Below are 22,522 nucleotides of genomic sequence, written 5' to 3'. Positions count from 1 at the left end.
CTTTTGGTACAGCTGTTTCAATGCACTTCTGTCTTCTGTACTGCAGCTTGGGGGCAAAATAAGGTGTTTTCTAATTCAAAATTATGTGCAATTGGTCATGAAAGAGCTAAAGCCAAACACTGCTCACTGGCAGATCTTTTTCTAATTCTTAAAAGCAAATACTTTTGCCTCAAGGCACAGGCAGAACAATGCTGTCAGTCTTCCGTAGCTGAAGTCTGGTGTGTCTGGAGGTGTTACCACACCCCTAACGTTTCCTGGTGTTTTGAGCCCCATGCTCTTACCGGATGCATGCACGCTGCCTGCTGCTATTCAAGGACTACATTTGGATACTTGAATCGAGTATCGCACCCTTCAACCTCCTCCTAACCTGCTCCGTTCTAATTAGAGATTGAGAAAAACGGAATATGTAAGAGGTTGTGTCATCCGTGGGGGAAGATGAGCAGGTGGCATGTATATCCTGTCGTGTATATACCAGCAGTCACCCATCAGCAGTTGAAGAATGGCTTAAAAAAATATTTTCTTTTTTTTTTTTTTTTTTTTTTAAAACCCCACACAATGCAAGAAAATAACCAGCAGGATTTTACAACTGAAACGTTGGTTTGTCTTCTCATCTATTTTTTATGAGATTGAACCACTGGAACTTGGGGACAAGATGAGTCTTGACCATATTGCAACAATCTGTCCGCTACAGTTGCAGTTCTTCATGACAAGCATTTAAAGTGTTAACTAAAACCATTGAAGCAACATACCTGCCATTCAAACTTGAATCCAGAAAAAATAACTCCATGAATCTTTGCACTACCGAGTGGAATGGCCTTTAACGCTGTAGATAGATCGGTTTGCTGTTCTGCAGTTCAGCCGGTGTTATGGTGCAAAGCCTGACTTCTCTTTTTCTTTCCTTTCCTTCTCTTCCCCCGGATTGCATCGGAATTCTTGCTGCAGATGATGAACCAGCTGGGCCAATGTAAGTACATTTGAAGAAAAAAAAAAAAAAGAAAGAACCTGTTACTGAGCTTAATCGGGGGCTTAGGAAGAAATTGGTATTAGGCATGAGGTTACTCATGGTAAGGGACTCTCTGGGTTGTTTGGTAGCACTGGAGTAAAGAAAAGCAAATCTGCAAGGTTCTTGCTAGAGAAACAAAGGGTGCTGAAGGAGTTGGAAACAAATATTTGCACTGAAGCCACCTGTGGTCTCCCTGACTGCCTGGCACAGCAGATTTGAGATGATTTTTCTTTTCCGAATATCTTAAGCAATTGGTAAAGCAGGAGCCAGGGGGAAGCCTCATGTGTAAAAAAGCAGCAGTAAACCGAGGAAGGAGAGATGCAGGAGATGAATTTCACAGGGTGGTGTGCAAACAGTCAAAAAGTCGCATTGCCTTTAGCTGCTTGAGTTTGAGAGGAGGAAGAATAAAAAGCTGCTGAACTTAGGGGGGAAAATGCCTTTGTAGACATTACAGTTGAGATTGATTTTTGGTGTGGTTTTGTTGCTTTATTTTTTTTTCTCCAGGAAAACTAATTCTACAAACAATCATAAAGATAAAAACTTACGCCAGAGAAACACAAATTAAAAACGTTTATCATGTAAGTATGATTCGTTTACGTCTCGGAAATGGCCAGGCTAAAGCCCTCCTTTCTCGGTAGTGGTTGGGGGGGGGGGGTAAATGAAATTTGTTCCCCTTATTAAAAACTTACTGGCGGCTCAGTGGGTGGCACAAACCTTCCCACTGTGCTTCAAAGAGCAGGGAGGAGGGGTATCAAAAGACTTTTTTCCTAAAACACACTGGTAGTTTAACGCTTCAGTTGCTGTCGAACTCTACATAATCGCTCTACAAATCAAAATAAAATCCAAAAAACCCCAAGCCCTTCCTCATCCGATCTTAACTCTGGAAGCCCACTTGGTTGGGAAGCCTTTGAACTCACTCAAGGCCCAGCTGGTGGTGAAGGGCTTTGACTGCACGCTCTTAGGGCACATGAGGGTGGAAAACACTGCCGGGCGCTGACAATAGCCCCTTTTCTCCTTTCTTTTTTAGAGCTTTAAGTTTCTGAGAGACTGATGGCAATATGACCTGCTAAATTTAAGGGTTGGAACTCTTGGTTCTAGAACTCCGGTTCTGTCTGATTATTTTTTTCTTTTTTTTTTTTCTTTTTATTTGTTTCCTTTTCAAGTGAGCAACGATATGACTGTCTAAAGCATGCCTTATTTAGCCTCTCCTGTAAGGATGACCTAGCCAGATAAATTTTAATAATGCTTCAGTGTAGAAGGTGTAAACTATTCTGGGCTTGATGTGCTGTGAATGTTGCTTTTTATTTTCTTTTTTTGTTTGTTTTTTTCCTTAAATCTATTTAAACATTAGAAGTAGTAAGTCGGTTTGCGCATGCGCCATTTTTTACTTCCTGTAGCTGTTAAAATTGGCAAAGCTCTAAAATGCACTGCTGCCATCTAGTGATACTTTTTGTAAAGTACAGCAAAACTTAAAAATATATACAGTATATATTTATATTTTGGGGGTGGGGGAAAACCAAAATACAGTAATTGTGTTTCATTTTTAAGCTGCTGATATTCATTCCTTACTGTATGTCTGAAAGATGAGAGAATTATACTGTTCTGGTACTTAGAGAAGTAATATAAATCGAAATTATCTTAAGGGCTTAACCTATAGAGAGACTTGGGTGTCCTATAACCAGACTTCAAAAGCTGGAATGGCTTGATGCGGTGGTGGAGGAATGCGGTTGAAAACAAAAACAAAACTTCAGTTTATAAATATATATATATATATGATTGCTTTTTAAGTGATTTTTTTTTTTTTTTGGTTAACTCATGTAAATTCTCAAATCCTTTTGCACTGATGTGTTCAACATATTCTTGTACATTCAATTCAGGCAAACTTTTATAATTTCCTTTTTTTTTTTTTTGTTCATTTCAATGATGAAATGTTACAGCATGGTGATATTCTATGCAACTAGTTATACTCTTCAGTTTGACACTGTAATTTCTCATGATTTAAAGATTGTAGAAATAGACCTAACAGGGTTCTCATGATGTGCGTAACTGTAGATGCATGAACTTGTGTTCTGTGTATTTGTTGAAGTGCAATGATGTATAAAAAGTGGATTCACCTGTTTTTAAAAATAAAACACTGACCAAAAAAAAACCCCAAACCCCATGCGTGAGACCTTTTTTTTCAAATATTTACTCGCACTTCAGCTTGCTTATCCTGAGTGCTGGGTACCCTGGGGTGTGCATGCCGGTGGGAATGAGATGGGATTTCTCAGCCTTCTGCAAGTTTTTTCAATTCCTTCTCCACATCTTCCACAAAAGCCAGGAAATTCTGGTCCATCAGGCATAAGCGAATGAAGGGCCCCAGCTCCTGCGTGCTCCATGTGGAATGCTGATGCACGAGGGGCAGCTCAGACTGCTTTTTCAGCACAGACTGCAAAAGTAAAAAAAAGAAACCAAAGGTGTTGCACTCATCTGGGGCATAAAAGGTAATATTAGACAGGTTTTGTAACAACAAAGCTATGTCAGGGGCTTCCTTTAGTATAAATGTAATTAATAAAAGATGCATCTGCCTTGTTATTTGCGGTTTGAATACCTGCAGTCAGGTAGGATTTCCCTATGTGATTTTTTTTTTTTTCTTTGCTACTCAGCTTCGATTCCAACATAGCTTTTACACAACTTGGAATTCCTTTGCAATTGTTTAAATTGGAAACGCTGATTTCCTGGGTAATGTGGCTTCCTCGTGAGTATGTTATGCGTAAGAGAAGAGGATCCTGTACAAAGTGTATGTACTGCCGCTTGGATTGCGTAAGGATAACCAAGGAAGCAGTCTGAAGCTCGTAATTTAGCAAGGTGTCTTTTAGAAGTAAATTGTGGGGCTTTTTAAGAGTTAAAACATCCTTTTTGTGCCCATTTAGCTCCCTCCCTCTGCTTGGGCGGGGGGGGGTGCGGAAACTGCATTGTGTCGCTTTGCAGGGTAAAATACAGTGTAAAACTGGCAGCAGTGGAGTGGAAGACGTACAATGTCGGGCGTGCAGAGGCCGAGGAAGCCCTGACCGCCTCCCAGCAGCCAGGGGCACTGGAGAAATGCACGAGTCTCATAGGTTATCGGGCAACTCCTGAGCACTTTCCGTGCTGCCATTCAAGATGACAAAGCTCGACTAAAACTTTCTCATGGCAGGCTGCCAGCTTCCTGCTGGAGAAAGGAGTAGTAACTTCAGAGTTTAAACTGCAGGCAGGGCTGCTCCTCATTGTAAACTGCCTTTGTTGTGCTATGTGCCGGTGTTTGCGCCGTTTTTTTTCCCCATGCCCAAGTATTCTTACAGACCTCACCCCACCCCCCACCCCCGCTCAGCCTTTCGCTCCCTTCACCCCGTCTGTGCTAAAGTCATTAAAGCTGCAGCATCAGTTACGGATGCTTTTTGGATAATTTGAATGGGAGAGCAAGAAGCAAAGTGCTACTATCACGATGAGGTAGGTGTGATGCACAGAGGCCATCCAAGGTGTTATTACAGGGGGCGTGACTAATGCGGGTTAGTCTTAGGCTTTAAAAAAAGCCTTCAAATGCTTAGTTTGGCCATTTGGTTGGTTTTGATGCGCTGATCAGAGAGGTGCAGGCTAAACCGAGTGTTTTCTACCTGCAACAGAATTGCTGCTCAGTTCAGTCTGGCCCTAGCTTGAGCCTGAAATTGTGCGAGACGCTTACATTGCAGTATGGCTCTTTTATCCTGGGTCATGCCATAGTCTTGGCCAGAGAAAAAAATATTTCTAAGCAGAAATTGAAGACTGCTGAGTTTCTTTTAAAAAAAACAAAAAAACCCCCAAAAACAAACCCACACCACCAAACAGCAAGAAAATGCTTAAACCCAGCACTTCTGCGAGCTTCCTGCAGGGGTGGAAATGGAGAAATTTAACTCCAGAGTGTTCCAGAGCACCAGCCCAAAGGATGTGTTTCTGGAGTTTAGGTGGGGAAAAGTTCAGCCCTGTGCAAGGACCAGAAAATAGCAGTTTTTAGAAGCGGAGTTGTTCCTGGTAATGTTTATAGCGCTAATTTACACTTCCTAGCGCTGCCTCAATGCAGAGCTTGGTCATGAAAAACACAGGCGCTACAAGCAAAGTGCTTTGCTCACTTGGTGGCTGAGGCAGTTGTGCTGCGTTGTACGAGGACGGTAACAAAACTGTTGGGAATGAAACAGGGTGTGTAATGCAGCTCTTGCTGCTGAGACGAGAGCACAGGGAACTCTGCTTTCTGAAAACAGAGGTGTTTAAAAGGCTTTTTTGTGTTTAAGAGAGGACAGATTTGTAATAGGGAGCATAGGAGTTGTCCCTTAAACCACTGACCTGAAAAAACATTGACCAGATGATCCTGTCTGTATGGAAAAAGGGTGAGACAGACCTAGAGAGGCAGCTGCACAGACCCAGAGGTTGGAGTGGAATTTTCTCCCTGAGGATCTGATTGTGTACCATCTCAAATTCACACAGTAAGCGAGCAACAGGTAACTTACGGTTATTTTTAAACATGGCTTTACCCTGGACTCTTCAGGGAAGCTGATATGAATGAGGGGATCTGCTGCTGGGGGTCAGGGATGCTCTGTATGTTCAGACTTCAGCAGTGACTGCGGAGGTGGTTTCTGTGGTCTCCAAGAGTGACAGAGCCATCCCTTTGGATGTGACTTCTGGGTATGTGCTTGCTCTCTGGGTGTGGTGGCTTGTTTGTATGCAAATGGAGTAATTACACATGAAATACCTGGTTTTGTGGCTTATTTCCTAGCTGCAGGTGTTTTTGTTGGTATAGATGATGGCATCCTGATGTTCAGTGAGGACATTTACCAGATGTTTACAGCATATGAGCTAGCCTGCTTTCTCTCCGTGCCCAAGAGATGCAGTTACAGGATCTAAATATTAGATTTTTTTTTTTTTTTACCTGCGCTAGCTGTGTTACAGATCTTCTTTCTCCCAGGTGGGAATCTGGTAGAGGCTCATCTGGCTAGAAAAGACCAAATGCAAATAAGGGCTCGTTACCAAGCAGAGTGTGGGTATGTGCAAGAAGGGAAATGGTTCCATTTTTAGAGATAACAGGAAGAGAATGTGCTCAACTCCCTTATGCAGTAAAAAGGCATCTTTTTATGGAACCCGAATGCACATCTGCTCAAGTCTTTAAAAATGAAAGATATAAAATAATGGGCCCATAGTTAAATGGTCACATCTAAACTAAGATAACTACTTACTGGAAGTAACTTTATAAAAAACTGTTGTGCATGAATGCTCACCAGGAGCATGCTTTTTTCCTTCCCCTGGGTCACATCATAGAAAAGATTGGTTTAAGTTGATAATTCTATTTTCTGAGCAATGTTTTCAGTCCTAACTTCTGGAGAAGGAGCATTAAATAATGCTCTTTACCAATAATACCAATACTGCAGGTGTTCGATAGCATTCTGCCACGAAATACTTTCTTTACCTTTCCTTCTTTGTTTTAGTTTATCAGGAAGCGAGCAAAGCCCACCGTACAGGCAATCTGCTTAAAGAACAAGCAATAAATCTCGAGTATCAGCTACTGAAGGTTTCCCATGTGCCTTCCTGGAAATGGCATGAGTCAAATTAGCAATATTTTTTTTTCCCCACACTTTCTCTATCAAATAAGATTCCACTGTCCGGTAGAGTAGGCCCTTCCTAGATTATTTCACGAAAATGATGTAGGTGAAAGCTTTGACATTCCTGTTTTAGGGCTCGGTCTTGGTCCTGATATTTTTATCATGTACCCAAGAGCTATCCTGGCTAAGTCAGATGCAGGGATGTTTTTTTAGAGCTGGTAAATGTGATTCCCTGGATACCCAAGAGAGCAGAGATTTAAGAATTAGTCACCCTCAGAAATACTGTCTGTCTCTGCCTTTTCTGGTTACCTTAGGTCTTTGTCTTGGAGAGGAAAAACATTCTGTTCCTACCCTGAAATGGCTTTTAAATGTGTCAGGTTAAGCTCAAATTGATACAATTGCTATATTTACAATTATTAATGCTGTAAAACAGGAGTAGGTAAACACAAAAAGGAGAACACAGTTCATGGTTACTTCCATGGCGCTGATCATTTTTCTTACCCAGTGCAATTTATTGGACAGTCTGCCAGGTGGCTCCCAGCAGTCTGAGCTGAAAAGCTTTTATATATATATTTGTATATATAAAGCGCCTATCACCATATTGATAAACATTCTTTGGAACCACTCTGATGGCACACCGATGAAATTGTAGATGTGGGGTTTTGGTCACTCTTCAGTTCTCATCCTCCTCCCCCTACTCTCGTTTATTAGCAAACTCTTGTTTATTAACCTCAGCAGAAAGCATCTCAGTCTTCCACCAGACCATACCACTATCTGGTTGGGGATTGGTAAACAATGCTTGGCTGGAGCCTTCACTGCCATTTCTTGTCATGGTCAGTAACTTTCCAGGGTCCCAAGCTAAGGAAAAGTTCAAACCCCAGGGCAAAGCTTTCTCCACCTATAAATCTCATGCCATGTGCTTGCTAATATTCTTCCTATGATAACACAAAATGTGTGTATTCATCTCAGTTCTTAGCGACTTTTCAGAGGCTAAAACAAAGGCACCTCATCGCGAAGAGTGTATTACAATAAGCTCAAGGAGCTAGAACCCCTTTTTTGAGCATTGTTCCCTTTGCTTTTTCTCAGGCACACTAAGGAAACAGGAAGGCAACAGCCAGCTTCAGCAGCTGAATACCTCTAGCCCCGTTCCTTAACTGGGTTCCCCTGCATGGAAACTGAATTTAGGGTTTCCCCAAGTGTATTCCTTATTAGATGGTATCATAGTTGCAAAAAAATTCCTTCAGAAGTAAAATTTGTGATGTACAGATCCAACACAGCTGAATATTTTTCTATTTTTCTGACTATATGTTCTCACATACTTACTATATGTGGAGATGATGCATTTTGTTCAGTGTCCTTTACTTGTTTTTCACCATTATGCAGCTTCTGGCTTTGTTCATCGGTTACTTGAACCGGTACGTACCCTGCAAGTTTCTGAATGCAACTGCAGCAGTGTTCCAGCATCTTTTCTTTCGAATCTCCACCAAACTGAACACGAAATATGCGGCATTCATTCTGCTCAAAAAACCAAAGAGAAATGAAATTAACTGTGAATCCCCTCAAACTATTTTAATTAAATTCCTGTTTGTCACAGTTAGGAAGAAGGTGATACATTTTTGGATCACTGCACCAATTTAAATACAAAGAAACAAGTTTTCCCTGCTATCTTTGTGTATCCCAGCAGCTAAACTGGAAGACTGTGATTCCCAGTCTGAAAATCAGTTTAAAAAACCCAGGAAAATGCTAAGTAAGTGAGCAGGGCCGCTTGTCAGCTAACTAAAGTCTGGGCAAGTGAGCAAACCTTGACACAAGAAGGGGAGTTTTTGTAAGTATAGTAGGGAAATTAAGTTTTTATTGTTGCTGCAAGTAGTATTCTATAAGGATACGCCAACCCCGAGCAGTTATTTGGGACAAAAAATGAAATGACGCTCAAGTAAGAAGTTAATTTTAGAATCTAAACTAAAAGTTCTGGGAACCATATGTTCCATTTAGGATTTATGTTACTCTGCATCAAACCCAGCCTTCCCTACCTACCTGGTGTGCCCGTGCATAGCTAAACATAGAAATTAAGTTTGGCACTGCAACTGAATGCTGCTGTGCCTTGAACAGATGCTAACACAGTTGATTAGGAGTGCGAGAAACTCAAATGCGCTACTTCAAATAGTGAATATGAAAAATAAGTAAAAAAGGATAGACCTGACCCCCAGTATAGGTTGTCTTGCTGTATTGTAGCAGATTTTTTTAAGTGCATGAGGTCCAGGAAACTGCACTGAAAATGGAGGACTGAAGAGCCTGTCATGCCTGATAAGCTTGTCCTAAGCACGTTCAACTAATGGAAGGCAGATGCATATTGAATGTTCTTGTTCAGGGAGTGAGTTAAGGGGACTTTCAGGCTGATCTTAAAATTTCCAATTGAAAACACAGCTAAAGCCTAGGAAAGAAGTCTTCCTTACACCAACCTAACTTACTTGAGTCTCCATCTTTCTCAGATTTAAATATCAAACACCATTTTTTTAACGACTAGACACGCTGCTAGACTGCTGATTACACAAATACAAGGACAGCTTTCACTGAAGATTTTTGTCTCGGAGATGAGCCAGCTCTTCATGACAGCCTGTATGTTTACATGCATGTTATTTTTAAGATGCTTGTATTGCATAAAATGGTTTTTAGGGCATTGTAAGCATAAAAGCTTGTCTCAGTGCCTTTTAAAGGGAAAAAAATGTCAAAATAACTCAAACTGTAGCATTCATTTTTTCCAGTGCCCAGTTACATTTCCTCTAATTAACTAAGATGTCAACTTAACTGGGTCAGCTTCGCATAACTGAGAACTGCTCTGTGGATATGCCAGACAGGTGAGTTCTCATTAAAATGACAGAAAAGGAACTTGCATCTTAACTTGAATTCCTTTTGCAGACTTTCAAAGAGCGCTTGTTTTAGGTACAATCCCCAAATCCATTTTCAGTCGGAGCTATTTGTATCACCCTCTGCTTTTTCACAAGGACTGTTAAATACTTAAGATTGCAGTTTATAAACAACAACAGGCTTTGTAAATTAAACATTTTTTCCTTTATGGAAAGGGAGAGAGCGCTCAAATTCAGCTAAGATGATGCCAAGCTTTAGCATAGCATGAGTTCTGGGCAGTAACACCTGAACTATCCAAGAGCTGAAGTGTGAAGGAACCTTGAGGTCACTTGGATCATCCCATTTGCAACTCTGTCCATGCTGGGGCAGCAGGGGAAAGCTCAACGAAAAGGGTATAACGGGAAATGTCTTACTACAGGAATATTAAGAATGTTGGTCTTGCTACTGTTTACAGATTGTTTCATATAAAAAAGTTTTTATACGTAGAGGCACATCAAAGACTGATGAGTCAAAGACAGGTGAGTTTCAGTAGCAATCCGCAACAGGTATTTTCTCTACGTGTCTTGTTCCTTCAAGTATATTAGTGCTAAGCTTCTCAAAATATAGTTTAGAAACTCATTCTGCTAGCTAAGTGACCTATTAAAATCATACTTCTTAAGAAATTAGTTTCACTATAAATGCAGTATTAATGACTTATAACAAACAAGGTGTACAAATCAGAAATGACAGTGTAGTATTTGGTTGCCCGTGCTCCTTAGTTGCTGTGTGCACTCGGATATAGCAAGTGGTTTTTGAAAACCTGCCTTGCATTCCTCAGCTTAAATGGCTTCTGCTTGACTCTTTCCTTAATTAGGTCTAGCACGGTTGAGGCTTAAGCCTTTACAGGGTGTACCTGGCTTCCTGAATTTTTTTTAAATGTTTCTGAAGATTAGCACAGAAGCTGTATACACTGACAGCATTTAAGGAATCACTTCAGCTACAATATAGGATATAAAGTAGAGAAACTGACAGGACCACTGCAGTGCCGCTAAATCCAGTTTAAGTCATGTGAATTTATGGTAAGTAAACACTGAGATGCACCACATTCATTTAAGGCTATGTTAATATTCCTCCTTTTCTGAACCGTCCCTCAGAGCTTTGCTCAAGCCTCAACGTGATTGTGTTGTTGATCTTGTGTTTCTTGTGAGATGCAGCAGAATCCCTTAATGCCGTGCTGGGGAACAGGTGCTGTTAACTGTAAAGAACACTGATAATCTACTGATTCCTCAGAAACAATCACTGCAACAGCTCAGTAGTCTTCTGCAGTGATACTCCACATTTTATAAGGATCTGACAAAAATCAGAGAGCAAAGGTGTCTTGGTTTCAGGCAAGCATAACCTGTGAATTTAAAACAGTTTAAGATACTTACTTATGCAGTTCCTAGTGCCACCATTAGACTAGGCTTATTCTGAAACAAGACAAGTCCTTACATTTAAAGAATGTTTATTATGCCTCACATCTGCTTTTATCTTGCAACTAGCAAGGCATTCTCCCCTCTGCAAATGATATTGTTTGGTTTGTAACACCCTATGAAGAAATATTTATCTTTCATAAAAGAAATCAGATAAAAGATCCAAAATACAACTAAACAGGATTTTTTACAGTTTGCAGCTATTCTGGATACTGCTGTTATCTGCAATTACAATCACCCAGTCTGTACCAGAGTTCCTGTCAGGGGAGAACGCCAGAACACCTCGGAATACTTGAGAAGTTTTTATGCCTTAATAGTTCTGTGAATGGGGCAAAGAGTTAAAACTGGTCTCTAGCAGCTACTGAACAAGGGACTCACCATCTTTTTCCAGAATTCCTGTTTCTAACTTTGAGATGAATTCTCTTGTCAAATAGAGATAGTTAAACTGGTGGCAGCTGTTTCTGCTGAAACAACAAAGCCTAGAAACTATCTGGGGAGAAGGGAGAGCTTGTCTCATTTTGAAACAGGCTTTGTTTCTGGAAAAAAAAACCTGGTGAGTGCTCAGTGCAGGTGAATAAGAAACTTTTCTCAGAGTTCATCTAAGAACCAAGAAAACTGAGATTTATACATAAGTTGGTAACGAGCAGGTGCTGTTTAATTACTTAAAGGCTAACCAACCACTTTTCATGAGATCTGAGGGGAAAACCAGAAACCTAGGTCCCTTTCATTGCCTTGACTACCAAATGCCTGACTTCTCAGCCGGCCACTCCTGTGCCAGATGTCAGAGGCCACAAAATGGCTAAATAATTGTTGAGATAACTTTGTTTGCCAAAGTGAAGTATGACTCACAGGTAGCATGGTTCTGTATGTGGGAGAGAATTGTTTCATCTTTTTAACTGTTAGCCATGGCAGAGAGATTCTAAAAGAAATACCAGTCTAGCTGGTTTAGTAGCTAATGCTCAGAAAGCAGCCTAAGAGACCTGAGTATCAGCAGTTACAAAAGACATTAAGATGATTCAATCCATTCTTGTTTAACACCTAGAGTAAAAAGTAAAACATCTTTTAATTCATATAGACAATTTACAGTATCTTGGAATAATAAACCAGTATCTGGTTTAATTTCTCCAATATTAAGAAATCTTACACAGAACTGTGTTAGCTATTAGAAATACTAAAAGCAACTCAAGACTTACCTTTGACTGTGCATGAAGCAGCAGGCAGTCTGCTCTTCTTACTATCTTTAGCCACTTGTGGGAATCAATTAATGAAAAGCCTTCCTGAAATAAAGCAGAACACAAACTACTGGGAGAGCAAACGCGTGACACTCAGAAGTACACACTTCAGTTATGTGATGTAATTTAATCCCAAATGAAGATTAGTCGTCTACATACAGATACTTTAGTATCTGTCAAACAATTGCCAATATGTAATTTTTATCACACTAGGAATTAAATCCAAATCTGTAGCTCCAGCAACAACACTATGTCAAGGTATATTCTAATTTCCATATATATTTTAGGTTTATATTCATGCATGTTACGAAAATCTCCATGAAATGCATAACAAAACAGCAGCAACAGAGAGTTCTACATTCTTCGGCATCCCATGAAGTTGCCTGAGAGGGCAGCAGAGGGCAGGCAAACCTGAAGAATGGGACAGCAGTTGGTTTATCTAAGGCCCAGAGAGGCGTTTTCTCCAGATGGAGTTCAGGTAAACAAGGAGCAGCTCTGATAACTTGATAAAGATGTTTTTATACTCCAGTTGCATTATCTGTCAACCTCTTCAAGCAAGACGGACTGCTCGGTTGCATTCTGTAAAAATACCCCCAGGAATATGAAAACATTATATAAAAATTGCAAGGCAATGGACTGTGTCTCCCAGGATGCTCCACCAACTGCCACAGTCGTTAGTTACCAAAGTATAGGGGAGGGGAAAAAAAAACCAAAACAAATGTAACGGCAGGGAGGAAATTACCTACCTGTTTTACCTGCATTCATAATGCTTTCAATGACCATGACTTTTTGCAGAGGCTGCTTTTCCTAAGGGTCAAGAGCCACAAGTCATGTGCATCCTGCACTGCCAGCAGCGTGTTTTTGCCAGAGGTAGCACCCATCTTACGCAGGTCCAGGCTGGGAAACCGTCTGCCATTTTATTTTGGTACAAGAAGTCGCCTCAGTAAGACACTGTGCTGGCACTGGCTTTAGTCTCATGCAGCAATTGCATGTAGATTTTTAACTGAACTTTTATGAGAGAAATGTCTAGCAAGCATTGAAGAGTTGAACCAAAGGCAAACTGGATCACAGACATACACCTGCTAGGATAGACTCCAGCATGTAAGACAGTACCCAAGTATCATTCCCAAAAGGCTTGGGGTCAGAGAGAGAGAATAATTTCCCTCTGCACTGTAAAAACAGGGGCTGACAGCAGGTAAGACTTGTTCACACGCTCAAAGGCGTGTCCCTTTGCACTGAGCGCTCTCAGAATGTCTCAGGGTAGGACTTGCTAAGGTGTGGAAGGCCTCAAGGTCAAAATAGGAAGAGCTGACTTAGTGATGGATGGGAGGTACCAAGCTATTCTCTATAGGAATCAGTAAAGGAATCTGGATCCAAAGAGGGACAAACTGCAAATGACAGACCTCACAACAGAAAAGAGCATGTTTCGTGGTAATTCAGTGTTCTCCAGCCATGCTATGTTATGCAATTAGACTGATGAAGCAGTGGAGCAGGAGGCCGTATCCAACACGCTGAGGGCACCCTCCTTCCATGTACAGACAAAATCCCCTCTGATGTCAAATGGTAGGAGTTCTCTGAAGGTCAGTTTGTCGTGTAGTCTGAATTTATGCCTGACACAGTAAAGGAAGCCTGTGAAATACCGTTACTCCCCTGTGCACCTGGCATTTTAGCACCCCTGGTTTTGGGGAGCACAGTTTTAGCCTCTTTTGATAGAGCTGCCCAGCGAGAGCTTGGTTTACGGATGCTAAAGTTGGGGTGGGGTAGGGAGGAGAAGATACTGAGCAGAATGCCTGAGGAATGAGATGAGATTAGTAGCCTAAGAAAAGAGTGCAGCACTGGTAGAACACGTCTAGAATAATCAGTAGCACTTCACATGTCATATTTTCAGTTGCACCTTAGAATATATTACTTTGAAATTTGGCTAAGGACATTCATGGCTGTGTACAGGTTGGCCCCAAAATATTGTTTAATGCTGAAAATGGAAAAAAGCATTGGCAAGTAAAGCTAGCGGCTGAGCACAGCAGAAAGTTATGTCAAAAGTCAAGGATTTCAGTCACGCCAACATTGTGGAAATAGAAAGCAGCATCTGCGGCAGCACAAAAAATGGCATTAATTGTGCATGTGCATTGCAAAGAGGTCTTAGTACATGGCTGTGCAAAATACAAAAATGCAGATTTGTTTTGTGTACATGGGAAGTACTTTAGAGGAGATGTGGTGTGACGTCCATCTATGATGCTTAGCAGCTTGTGCTGTGCTCGTGCTGCTACATTTGCTAGAGGGGATCTGCTAAGGAAGCAAAGAAAACAACTGAAGTTAGAGGAGTAAGGTACAGCCGACGGTGCATTCAAGAAGGGAAACATCTGGTGGCAGAAAACATACGTAGTGCACAAGAGTTCGAATGGGGCAGGGGATAGGCTCTTGAGACAGAACAGAGAAAATGGGATACGTAGAACTAGAATATATAAAGCATAAAAAATATTTTAAACTGTCCCTTCCAGAAAGGGTATACTCTTGATACAAATAATCTGAAAGTAAATGTTCTCACTGTTTGGAATGTAGTAGACCAAGTATATTTATATTTGGTTTTGTGAAATAAACCCAAACTAACGGTGAATTCCGTATCAGCACAAGGACTTAATTCGCTCATTTAAAGCCGTAACTGTTGAACATCTTTTAACTTACTTATATTGAGGGGAATATCTGTACCTTCTCAAAACATGCTGGCCAGTTCAGAACTGCTCACTCTGGATAAGCAGCCAGGCTGAGTCCTGGAAAACCAACCAGCCTAGGAAATTCTGTTGGGAGTACACCAGCTGCTTGTGCTTGCTTACATGCTTAGTGCTTCTTGCCATAGGGAATTTCTCCACTGCCAGTTGGTCTTCCTCCGATTCCCCTACCAAGCCCCAAAATGCTGTTAGTGAAACAATTCTAATGTCCCATTCTTTCACTAGGCCACTTTAACCTGAAGCCACTTGTGCTTACTCTGTTCATTTCAAATAGTTACTGGGTTTGATACACACCAACTGTGTTTATTTAAATAGAGCTGTTTCCATAATAAGTCTATTTTTATAGTGTTTTACCTTTCACTGTAAGAGGTAGGTAGAAAAAATGTTGTCTCCTTAAAATAGTAACTGTTTTCAAAGAAATCATAAAAGGCAGCCAATGTTTAACTTTCCTACCAATTATTTTAGTGACGTTTCCCAGGTTGTCATCCTTTTATATGACTCATTTCTGACTTAAAGAAGAAAAACAACATTTGGAATTTTTACTTATATACTCCTAATTATTCAACTCCAAACCAAAAATTGAATTAACTGAAATCTAATTTACCTCAAGTTTAATTAACTGAAGAACAAAGCAGAAAGTATTTCCTTTCCTTTTGCACCTTTGGTTGATTGTATATTGCCAAGCAGAAACAAATAACTAGGAATAGCTAAACTAAAAATGAAAACTCAGTGCAGTACTTGAATGATAGGACAGAGCTGATTTGGCACAAGCAAGCTACCTGAAAAAGGAGAGGGAATCTTTTAGACAAACTCAGGTCTGCAGAACTACTCAGACTGAACTCCATTGTTAAATTGGTTACATCAGTAATTGCCGTTACAGTCAGGATCCTCTAGATTTTTCTCAGTTCTAAGCAGCAAATAAGCCCGATTTTGCACCATGTTAAGAAGGTCTGTTCTGTTCCTCATGGCTTTCCCACGTTACCTCAGTCAGCATAGACTCTATTTGAGGCTGCCTAAATGAAGACAAAATAAGATTCTTCTTAGTGATAATCGTCTCTTGTCAACAATCAAATAGTTGAATCTGCATATGAAGTTCGGTAAATGAATTCAGAGCAGCAAGAAGGAAGACTACGATATATCCATCCCTTGTTCCATCGCTCAAGAGGATCTCTGCCAATATCCGGGAGCCAGGCACGGGGTAGATCCTGGAATCTGCATGGCAATATATAGTGAGATTATAGTCCAGTTGTGCCTCTCTAGAGATAATGAAGTGGCTCTAAATCTGCTCTGGACGTATGGACCGACAAAGAAAAATGCCCCCCCAGGCTGCTGCCACCACACTGACAGAAATGCAGAGAACAAAGCAGCTCTGGTCACTGTTCCCCTTGAGCAGGCACCATCCGTACCCGTTTACATTCAGAGTTGGGCACTGCTGAGCAATATTGGGCATGATGGCAGCATAAGATTTGTCAGGAATATAGCCAAAAAGGCAACCTAGAACCAGGCAGGGACATAAGACCTCCAATGTTTACAACTGGAAGATAGCAGCGCTTTTCTAAGTTGGATCGTTAACCTTCAATCATGCGTACACTCCAGATGTCATTTTGCAGGATCATACTTGTAAGAACGCTGTATTAAAGGAAAGCAGTTTCATACATCTCTGACAAAAATCTAAATCTCCCAAAGGGAGGACCCTGAGAAGAATTAAGCTGAAGCAGAAAACAAAGCAAGACATTTCTCAAGTTTTTTGGAAGCAGGCAAGATGTGACCATGCCTTACATGAGGCAGAGAAGGCAACGATGCTGCTATCTGGACCATCATTAAGTGGGAAATACTTTTGTTCTCGTTTTATGTTTCAGCAGTCAAAAAGCTGCTGGATAATGAGGCCTGTGATTTACGTTGGAAGGTATTGCATATTATTTATTAATATTTTTATTATTTTATCATCTAGAAACCCTATGGTGCTAAGCAACATATGAACACAGGAATAAATCATCTGGTTTATGTTAGATCGCAAGGCCTTCAGGCAATCCGATCTTAACTAAAAATTAATAGATATTTAAGAAATGTTATTTGTTTAACAGCTCAGCTATGCTGGCTTACATCACTTAGTTTGGATTTATTCATGAGACAGATGTTTTCAAATGAAACTGAACTATGCGCAAACAATAGCCTAGGAAGGAAAAGTTTCTTTTTGCCACAAACATTATATACCCTGCCCTTAAATTACAATCAATATTAAAAAAGACAAACAAAACCCAGAATACCACATGCAAAGACACACATTCTCCAGTTTTGGCTGCCGCATATAGGAGGCTCATGAAATGCAAATAAAACAGTTTGTTCTCAGAGTTCACAGTTCAGAATAAATGTATGCATTGTATAATTAATGGATTAAGGAATCAGCTGGGTATTCCACAGACTGGGAATGTGCATTTGCAAGAAATGACGAGTTCGGCATGAGATCAAAGGCATTTTATTGTATTAATTAACAGCCCAGAGCACATCTGCCAGAGTGGTCCTGTCCAATAACTGAAGCAAGATGGCAGAAGAGAAAAAGCTAAAGGCTTCATACAACGTCCCACTTGCACCACTCTGATTCAGGCTGGGCAGCACCATGGTACACAGTTTCCCAAAAACCAGAGCAATTTTCTACTTGCAAAGGCCACACTCAGCTTCCAGGGGGTCACCTGTGAAAGTTCCTTAATCCAACAATTTCCCAAGGTAAGCTACCAAGACACAATTGGGGAGCAAAACTAGCACAGTACCCCTCGTGATGCCTTCGCAGGGCAAAAGAAGAGATTTGGGAAAGCACTTTTCCACGGAAGGGTGAGATGATCTCCTGTTCTGAGCACCTCACCTGCAAGCTCATGCAACACTGCACAAAACCAGGAGGGATGGCTTCAACAACCTGCCATTTTCCCCAGACAGAGAGAGGCACTGCCCACTTACTGTCTCATCCTACCCAGAACACCATCCCACGGATCTGCTCACCATGCAAAGGATGTAAGGTGTGGTGAGAATTCTTCCCGGAAATAATATTCACTATCTAGGTTTTAAGAGTGATTTGTTAGGTTACAAAGACCAACATTTTTTGACCTCTAATATCCTAGGTACTATTATTTCTTAACTTTTATGCTGAACATCTTGTTTATTCTTAGAGGTGGCTGACTGGGGAACAAAGGAGTGATAGCATTATTTCCAGGTATCTACACAATGCGGCCAATACATCTAGTAAAAGCCTGCAACAGAATAGAGATATTGTAGTTGAGAAGACTGTTGTTAAGCATTATCTCAAGAGACAGTAAAAATAAGGACATGAGAGCAGACAGTCTGTAAAAGCTTGTAAATTATGTTCAAGTATTATACTGAACACTAAAGTAGAGGCAAAATTGAGATGCTTTCAGAAAACTAAGTAAATTGGAAAAAGTCATTCATGAGTGTTTGCTTGAAACTTGACATACAGATTATAAATCAGATGCTTACAGGTATCTGAAAAATACTGATTTTTAACTCATTGCTTTCTCGAAAGAGATAGGAGTTGCCATTTTACCCTTTTTAAATTAGAAAACTGCTTATTCTATAAAAAAATTGAAAAGTCTTCCTTTCATTAATGACTGTAGAACAAAAAGTGTTATTCTGGCCTAAAGTTAGAAGTTGTGAAAATTAAACTTTGAACATAATTCCAATTAAGATTTCACTATTACCTTGTAACACACCTAGAAGTAGAAATTTTCCTTATGTGTATCTTTTTTCGAGATCTAAATAAGACCAAACACATTAGTTTTTATTCCTGTAGTATGAGCTGTTTTGAAAACTGAGTCGAGAGTAGGAGTGTCAGCACGACAAAAAAAATAATCCCCAAACATGACAACTGGTAGAGTGGGGGAAGCAGAAAGTTGTCCCTGCAAAAATTTCCAAGCTACATGTCAGTATCCAAATGTGTCGTGTATAACATCATTGGGAAGATAAGAGCACAGCAGAACCATGTGCTGTATGTAACTTAGATCTTAGCATAAGCATTAGCTGTCTCAAACAGATCTGTAGAATATAGCACAGGAGGTGGAAAGAGGTAAAAGACCTGAAAAAGACCAAAACAAAACAAGGCAGACAGACAGCAAGCCAACCGGAATAAGGAATAAAGGATGCTAAGCTCTGCGTTATCTTTTTGCATGCAATTTTTTTTACCCCCAATCTCTTAGAAGCTGGACCTTAAATCTTGCTATTAAGCTTGTTCAATTGTGGAAAAGAACACATCAGGGCTGAACTCATTAAAGAGAGTGCTCTGGCTCTACAGAGCTAAATGAAAGCTAGAAGAAAGCTAAATGAAGTAGCAAATGCAGGACGTGTGCAGCCACCCCTGAGACAACCCTGGGACTCCGCAACGGATGAATGTCTTCTGCCAAAGTGCAAAGTGGCAGGTGCAGGAGCACGTGCTGCCAGGTGTCAGCTTTCTAGAAAGAGTTCCCCCAGATGGGTACAAACTACAACCCCTTGAAGGAGCAAATAGCAAAGATAAGCCCCTAACTCAGGACAAACCTTGGTATTTCATAGGGAGAACCTGAAATTTTTTTTTTCCTAAACTATACTTTAGAACATTGACACTTGACCAGGGACCTAGAGAAGTGATCTGGATGCTCGTGGGTTTAGCTGGCTAAAGCTCTTCAGGGCATCCTGTTCATAAGTCAAGTTAAGCTACTTCTTCTTTAATTCCTGATATAAAATACATACTTCCCTAGATCGATACCATACATTAAACTGTAGCTTTAGGGTAAATACGTTTCATTAATAGACATCACTACTTTCTAAAAACTGTTCTAATAGGTGGGTTTAGAAGAATTGAGGCAGGAGAAAAGTAAAGATCAGAGCCCCTTAAGACTCTTTACTGCTGCCAATCACCAATACATAATCATTACACAACAGGAATGTATCATTATACCAAACATAAATGGGGAAGCTAATGCACAAAGCTATTCAGCTTGTCCAAAACAATCATGACAACAGCATTTGCTGAAATAAACTCAAATTGAAATTTTTGAACTACAGTTGCGGTACTGAATAAGTCAGTAAAACTGAGATTACTTCTACTCTTTCACATAGCAATCAGAGAACCTTTAATAAAACACCCAACCATCCTCTAGCTTTGCAATGTACTACCACTGAGAAGCATTAGCAACCTGCTCACCTCCCTAGGTTTCTGTCAAATGTCCCCAGTTATTGCACAGGGACCTTTGTCTACCCAAGGCACTGTTGAGAATATCATCTCAAAAATTTGGTGCATGAGTTTCAGGCACTGCAAAGAGAGCATCAAGAACACCAGAACGTCTGCTGAATGCTTGCCTAATTAATTAGGTTAGACTCTACTGTATCCTAAGCACTGTTAACTTATTAGAAGTCACAAGGGGACCAGGAGAGCACTAAGGACATGTAGTCTACACTTCCAAAGATCAGGTCACAAATCAATTACTCTGGATTAATTTTATCCTATTAAATAAGTCCTCTTCACAATTTCCATTTGTTTAATTTGTAGGGTATTAAGAATTCTAGCACCAGAAATAATTGCATTGAATAAAATACCAAAATACAATTTTCATGATGTGCTGATTAAAAGAAGGGAAAGGAAGTAAGAGTTGTGGTACACAGCCAGAAAATTACAGGGATACCGTTGAGATATTCCTGTTAAAATTCTGTTATCAAGCAAGGATGAGATTTTTCTGCCATAAAATACACAGTTTGTTAGGCAATACTGCAGCAAAAACAGGTCCTAAAAATATGCTATGTAATTTAAATCCAAAGGAAGAACTTGGTTTAAGAAAACAAACTCAAAACCAAACCAAAACACTTTGATTTGCATTACACATTAAGGATTTCTATGTTCCGTGCTCTGAAGTTCCATTTACCCTCCTCTTCATTCGATATGGCTGATCACAAAAGTAGACTGTATTTTAAAAGGAAAGCAGTTGTTTCCTTGTTAAGATAGTTTCAGGTATGTCTCTGGCAGCATCACTGAAGAATGTTTAAAGTGATCTGGAACGCATATCCATTCCCCAAAAGTTTACCCAATTAAAATAAATAATTTGTTTTCTTTGAGCAACTGATGGAAACACTGAACATGTCCACAATTGTTATAGTAACAAGGAAGTTCTTGAATGACTGGTTCTGGAGGATTCTCAGATACTGTCATCAGTTGTTTCAAACCTCCAGCACCTCACCACATAGCAGTGAACACAGCACAAGGTATTTACTCATCTGCCTGGTTCAGAAGTGCTGAGACTCAGTGCATACAGTGTAGCATTCTTTTGGGCAAGAAAATAGTATTTCAACTTCTATTAGTGAAAAGACTGCTAGAAGGGGAATTAATTAAATATTCTACTATTGTATTGCTCACAAAAATAATTCTATTATAGTTATATATATTCTATAGCATAACTATTAAAAAATCAGTTGTTAGGATATGTGAGTATTTTATTACTATTTTATAAATGTTCTTCTTACAAATGGATCACAGGAGAGTCATAGTCTCACTGGGCTCTAAATAACTTGAATTCTTTAAGAAAAGGTTTCTTAACACTCCTGCTTTAGGAAAATAAAAAGGACTAAGACAACAAATGAATACATCCGTTATAGAGAAAATATTTTGATATCATGTCAGGAACACTTGAATATTCTTCCTAGAACAGATCATGTTAATCCAACCATTGATGAAATAAAGATTTCCATTTCTACACAACCTCAGTTTTGTGCAAGCGGAGTTGTAGTGAGCCAAGAAGAGGATTCACTAGGTAAAGAACTTAAAAAAAAAAAAAAGCTACCTCCTCCTGTTTTCACACTGACAGGAGAGTATGTCACAGAAAATAGTTTATGTATTTTACGATTTCCTAAATAATCACTTGACATGAAAAAAATTTGATGAAAGAATCACTAAGCAAAATAACAAAATACACCTTCATCCAAAAAAAGGTATTTGTAGGGCCCGTGCTCACTGAAAGCAAACACTGGGAGCTTTTACCAGCATATTGGCCAACCAAGATTAGATTAGCAGAAAATTAACTATGAAGCTCATGGGCACCGAGTTCAGGCAAGCGCTAGTTCAGTTAACATTGCTGTTCACTGCAGAAGAATGAACAAAGAAAAGTTCTACATGAAAGACAAAACAGCCAAAGTCTGGAAGTTTACACTTTTCACAGTATGTGACTTTGATTTTGTGATGGACTTTTTAAAAAGCATCCACCTACAGTATTATCAGCATAAGGCAGAGCTTGCTGGCAGCTAAAAAGGTTCATTTTGGCTTTTGGAAAATGTACACACTACTGAAGAACAGATGCACTCTGACTTTTATTTTCCTAAAGAAAATATAAGGTACAAACCAAGATAGTTTGCATCTACTAATGCATTGATTTCACTACATTCTATTGAAATTTTAAAGCAGAGGAGATACGAAAATATCGTACTACCGTATTACCCAGTTTAAAAGCATCCAATTAATAAGTTTTCTTTGTTACAGATGCTGGATGAAAACTCTTTAAAAACTATTACCTAGGATGAGAATGTTAAAATTCTTGAGGTGGGGTGAAGAGGGTTCCTGCTCTATCATTATTGCTGCAGTTAGAAAAAAAAATATTCACCCCTGAATGAATTCTTGGATTTAGTTAGCGGTTCA

The 22,522-nt window shown here is 39.9% G+C and overlaps 2 protein-coding genes across 2 annotated transcripts in view; one reads left to right on the top strand and one right to left on the bottom strand.

The window, feature by feature from the left end:
* The window catches only part of NPTN (neuroplastin), a 41,513-nt gene extending 38,366 nt beyond the window's left edge, over nucleotides 1–3,147 (top strand). Inside the window, exons 10-12 of the mRNA XM_035899464.1 lie at nucleotides 943–964; nucleotides 1,508–1,581; nucleotides 2,031–3,147. Of these exons, the coding sequence (XP_035755357.1) occupies nucleotides 943–964; nucleotides 1,508–1,568 (83 nt within the window). The 3' untranslated portion in view covers nucleotides 1,569–1,581; nucleotides 2,031–3,147. The remainder of the gene's footprint in view (nucleotides 1–942; nucleotides 965–1,507; nucleotides 1,582–2,030) is intronic.
* Nucleotides 3,148–3,269: 122 nt separating this feature from the next.
* Nucleotides 3,270–22,522, bottom strand: part of REC114 (REC114 meiotic recombination protein) — a 24,207-nt gene continuing 4,954 nt past the window's right edge. The window contains exons 4-7 of the mRNA XM_035899494.1: nucleotides 12,098–12,181; nucleotides 7,912–8,103; nucleotides 5,922–5,984; nucleotides 3,270–3,431 (exon numbers count right to left, since the gene is read on the bottom strand). Coding sequence (XP_035755387.1) covers nucleotides 3,270–3,431; nucleotides 5,922–5,984; nucleotides 7,912–8,103; nucleotides 12,098–12,181 — 501 coding nt within the window. The remainder of the gene's footprint in view (nucleotides 3,432–5,921; nucleotides 5,985–7,911; nucleotides 8,104–12,097; nucleotides 12,182–22,522) is intronic.

The sequence above is a fragment of the Egretta garzetta genome, unplaced genomic scaffold (assembly GCF_000687185.1).
Source record: "Egretta garzetta isolate BGI_Z169 unplaced genomic scaffold, ASM68718v1 scaffold287, whole genome shotgun sequence".
NCBI classification, from domain to species: domain Eukaryota; kingdom Metazoa; phylum Chordata; class Aves; order Pelecaniformes; family Ardeidae; genus Egretta; species Egretta garzetta.
This window is presented reverse-complemented; position numbering and strand designations above follow the sequence as displayed.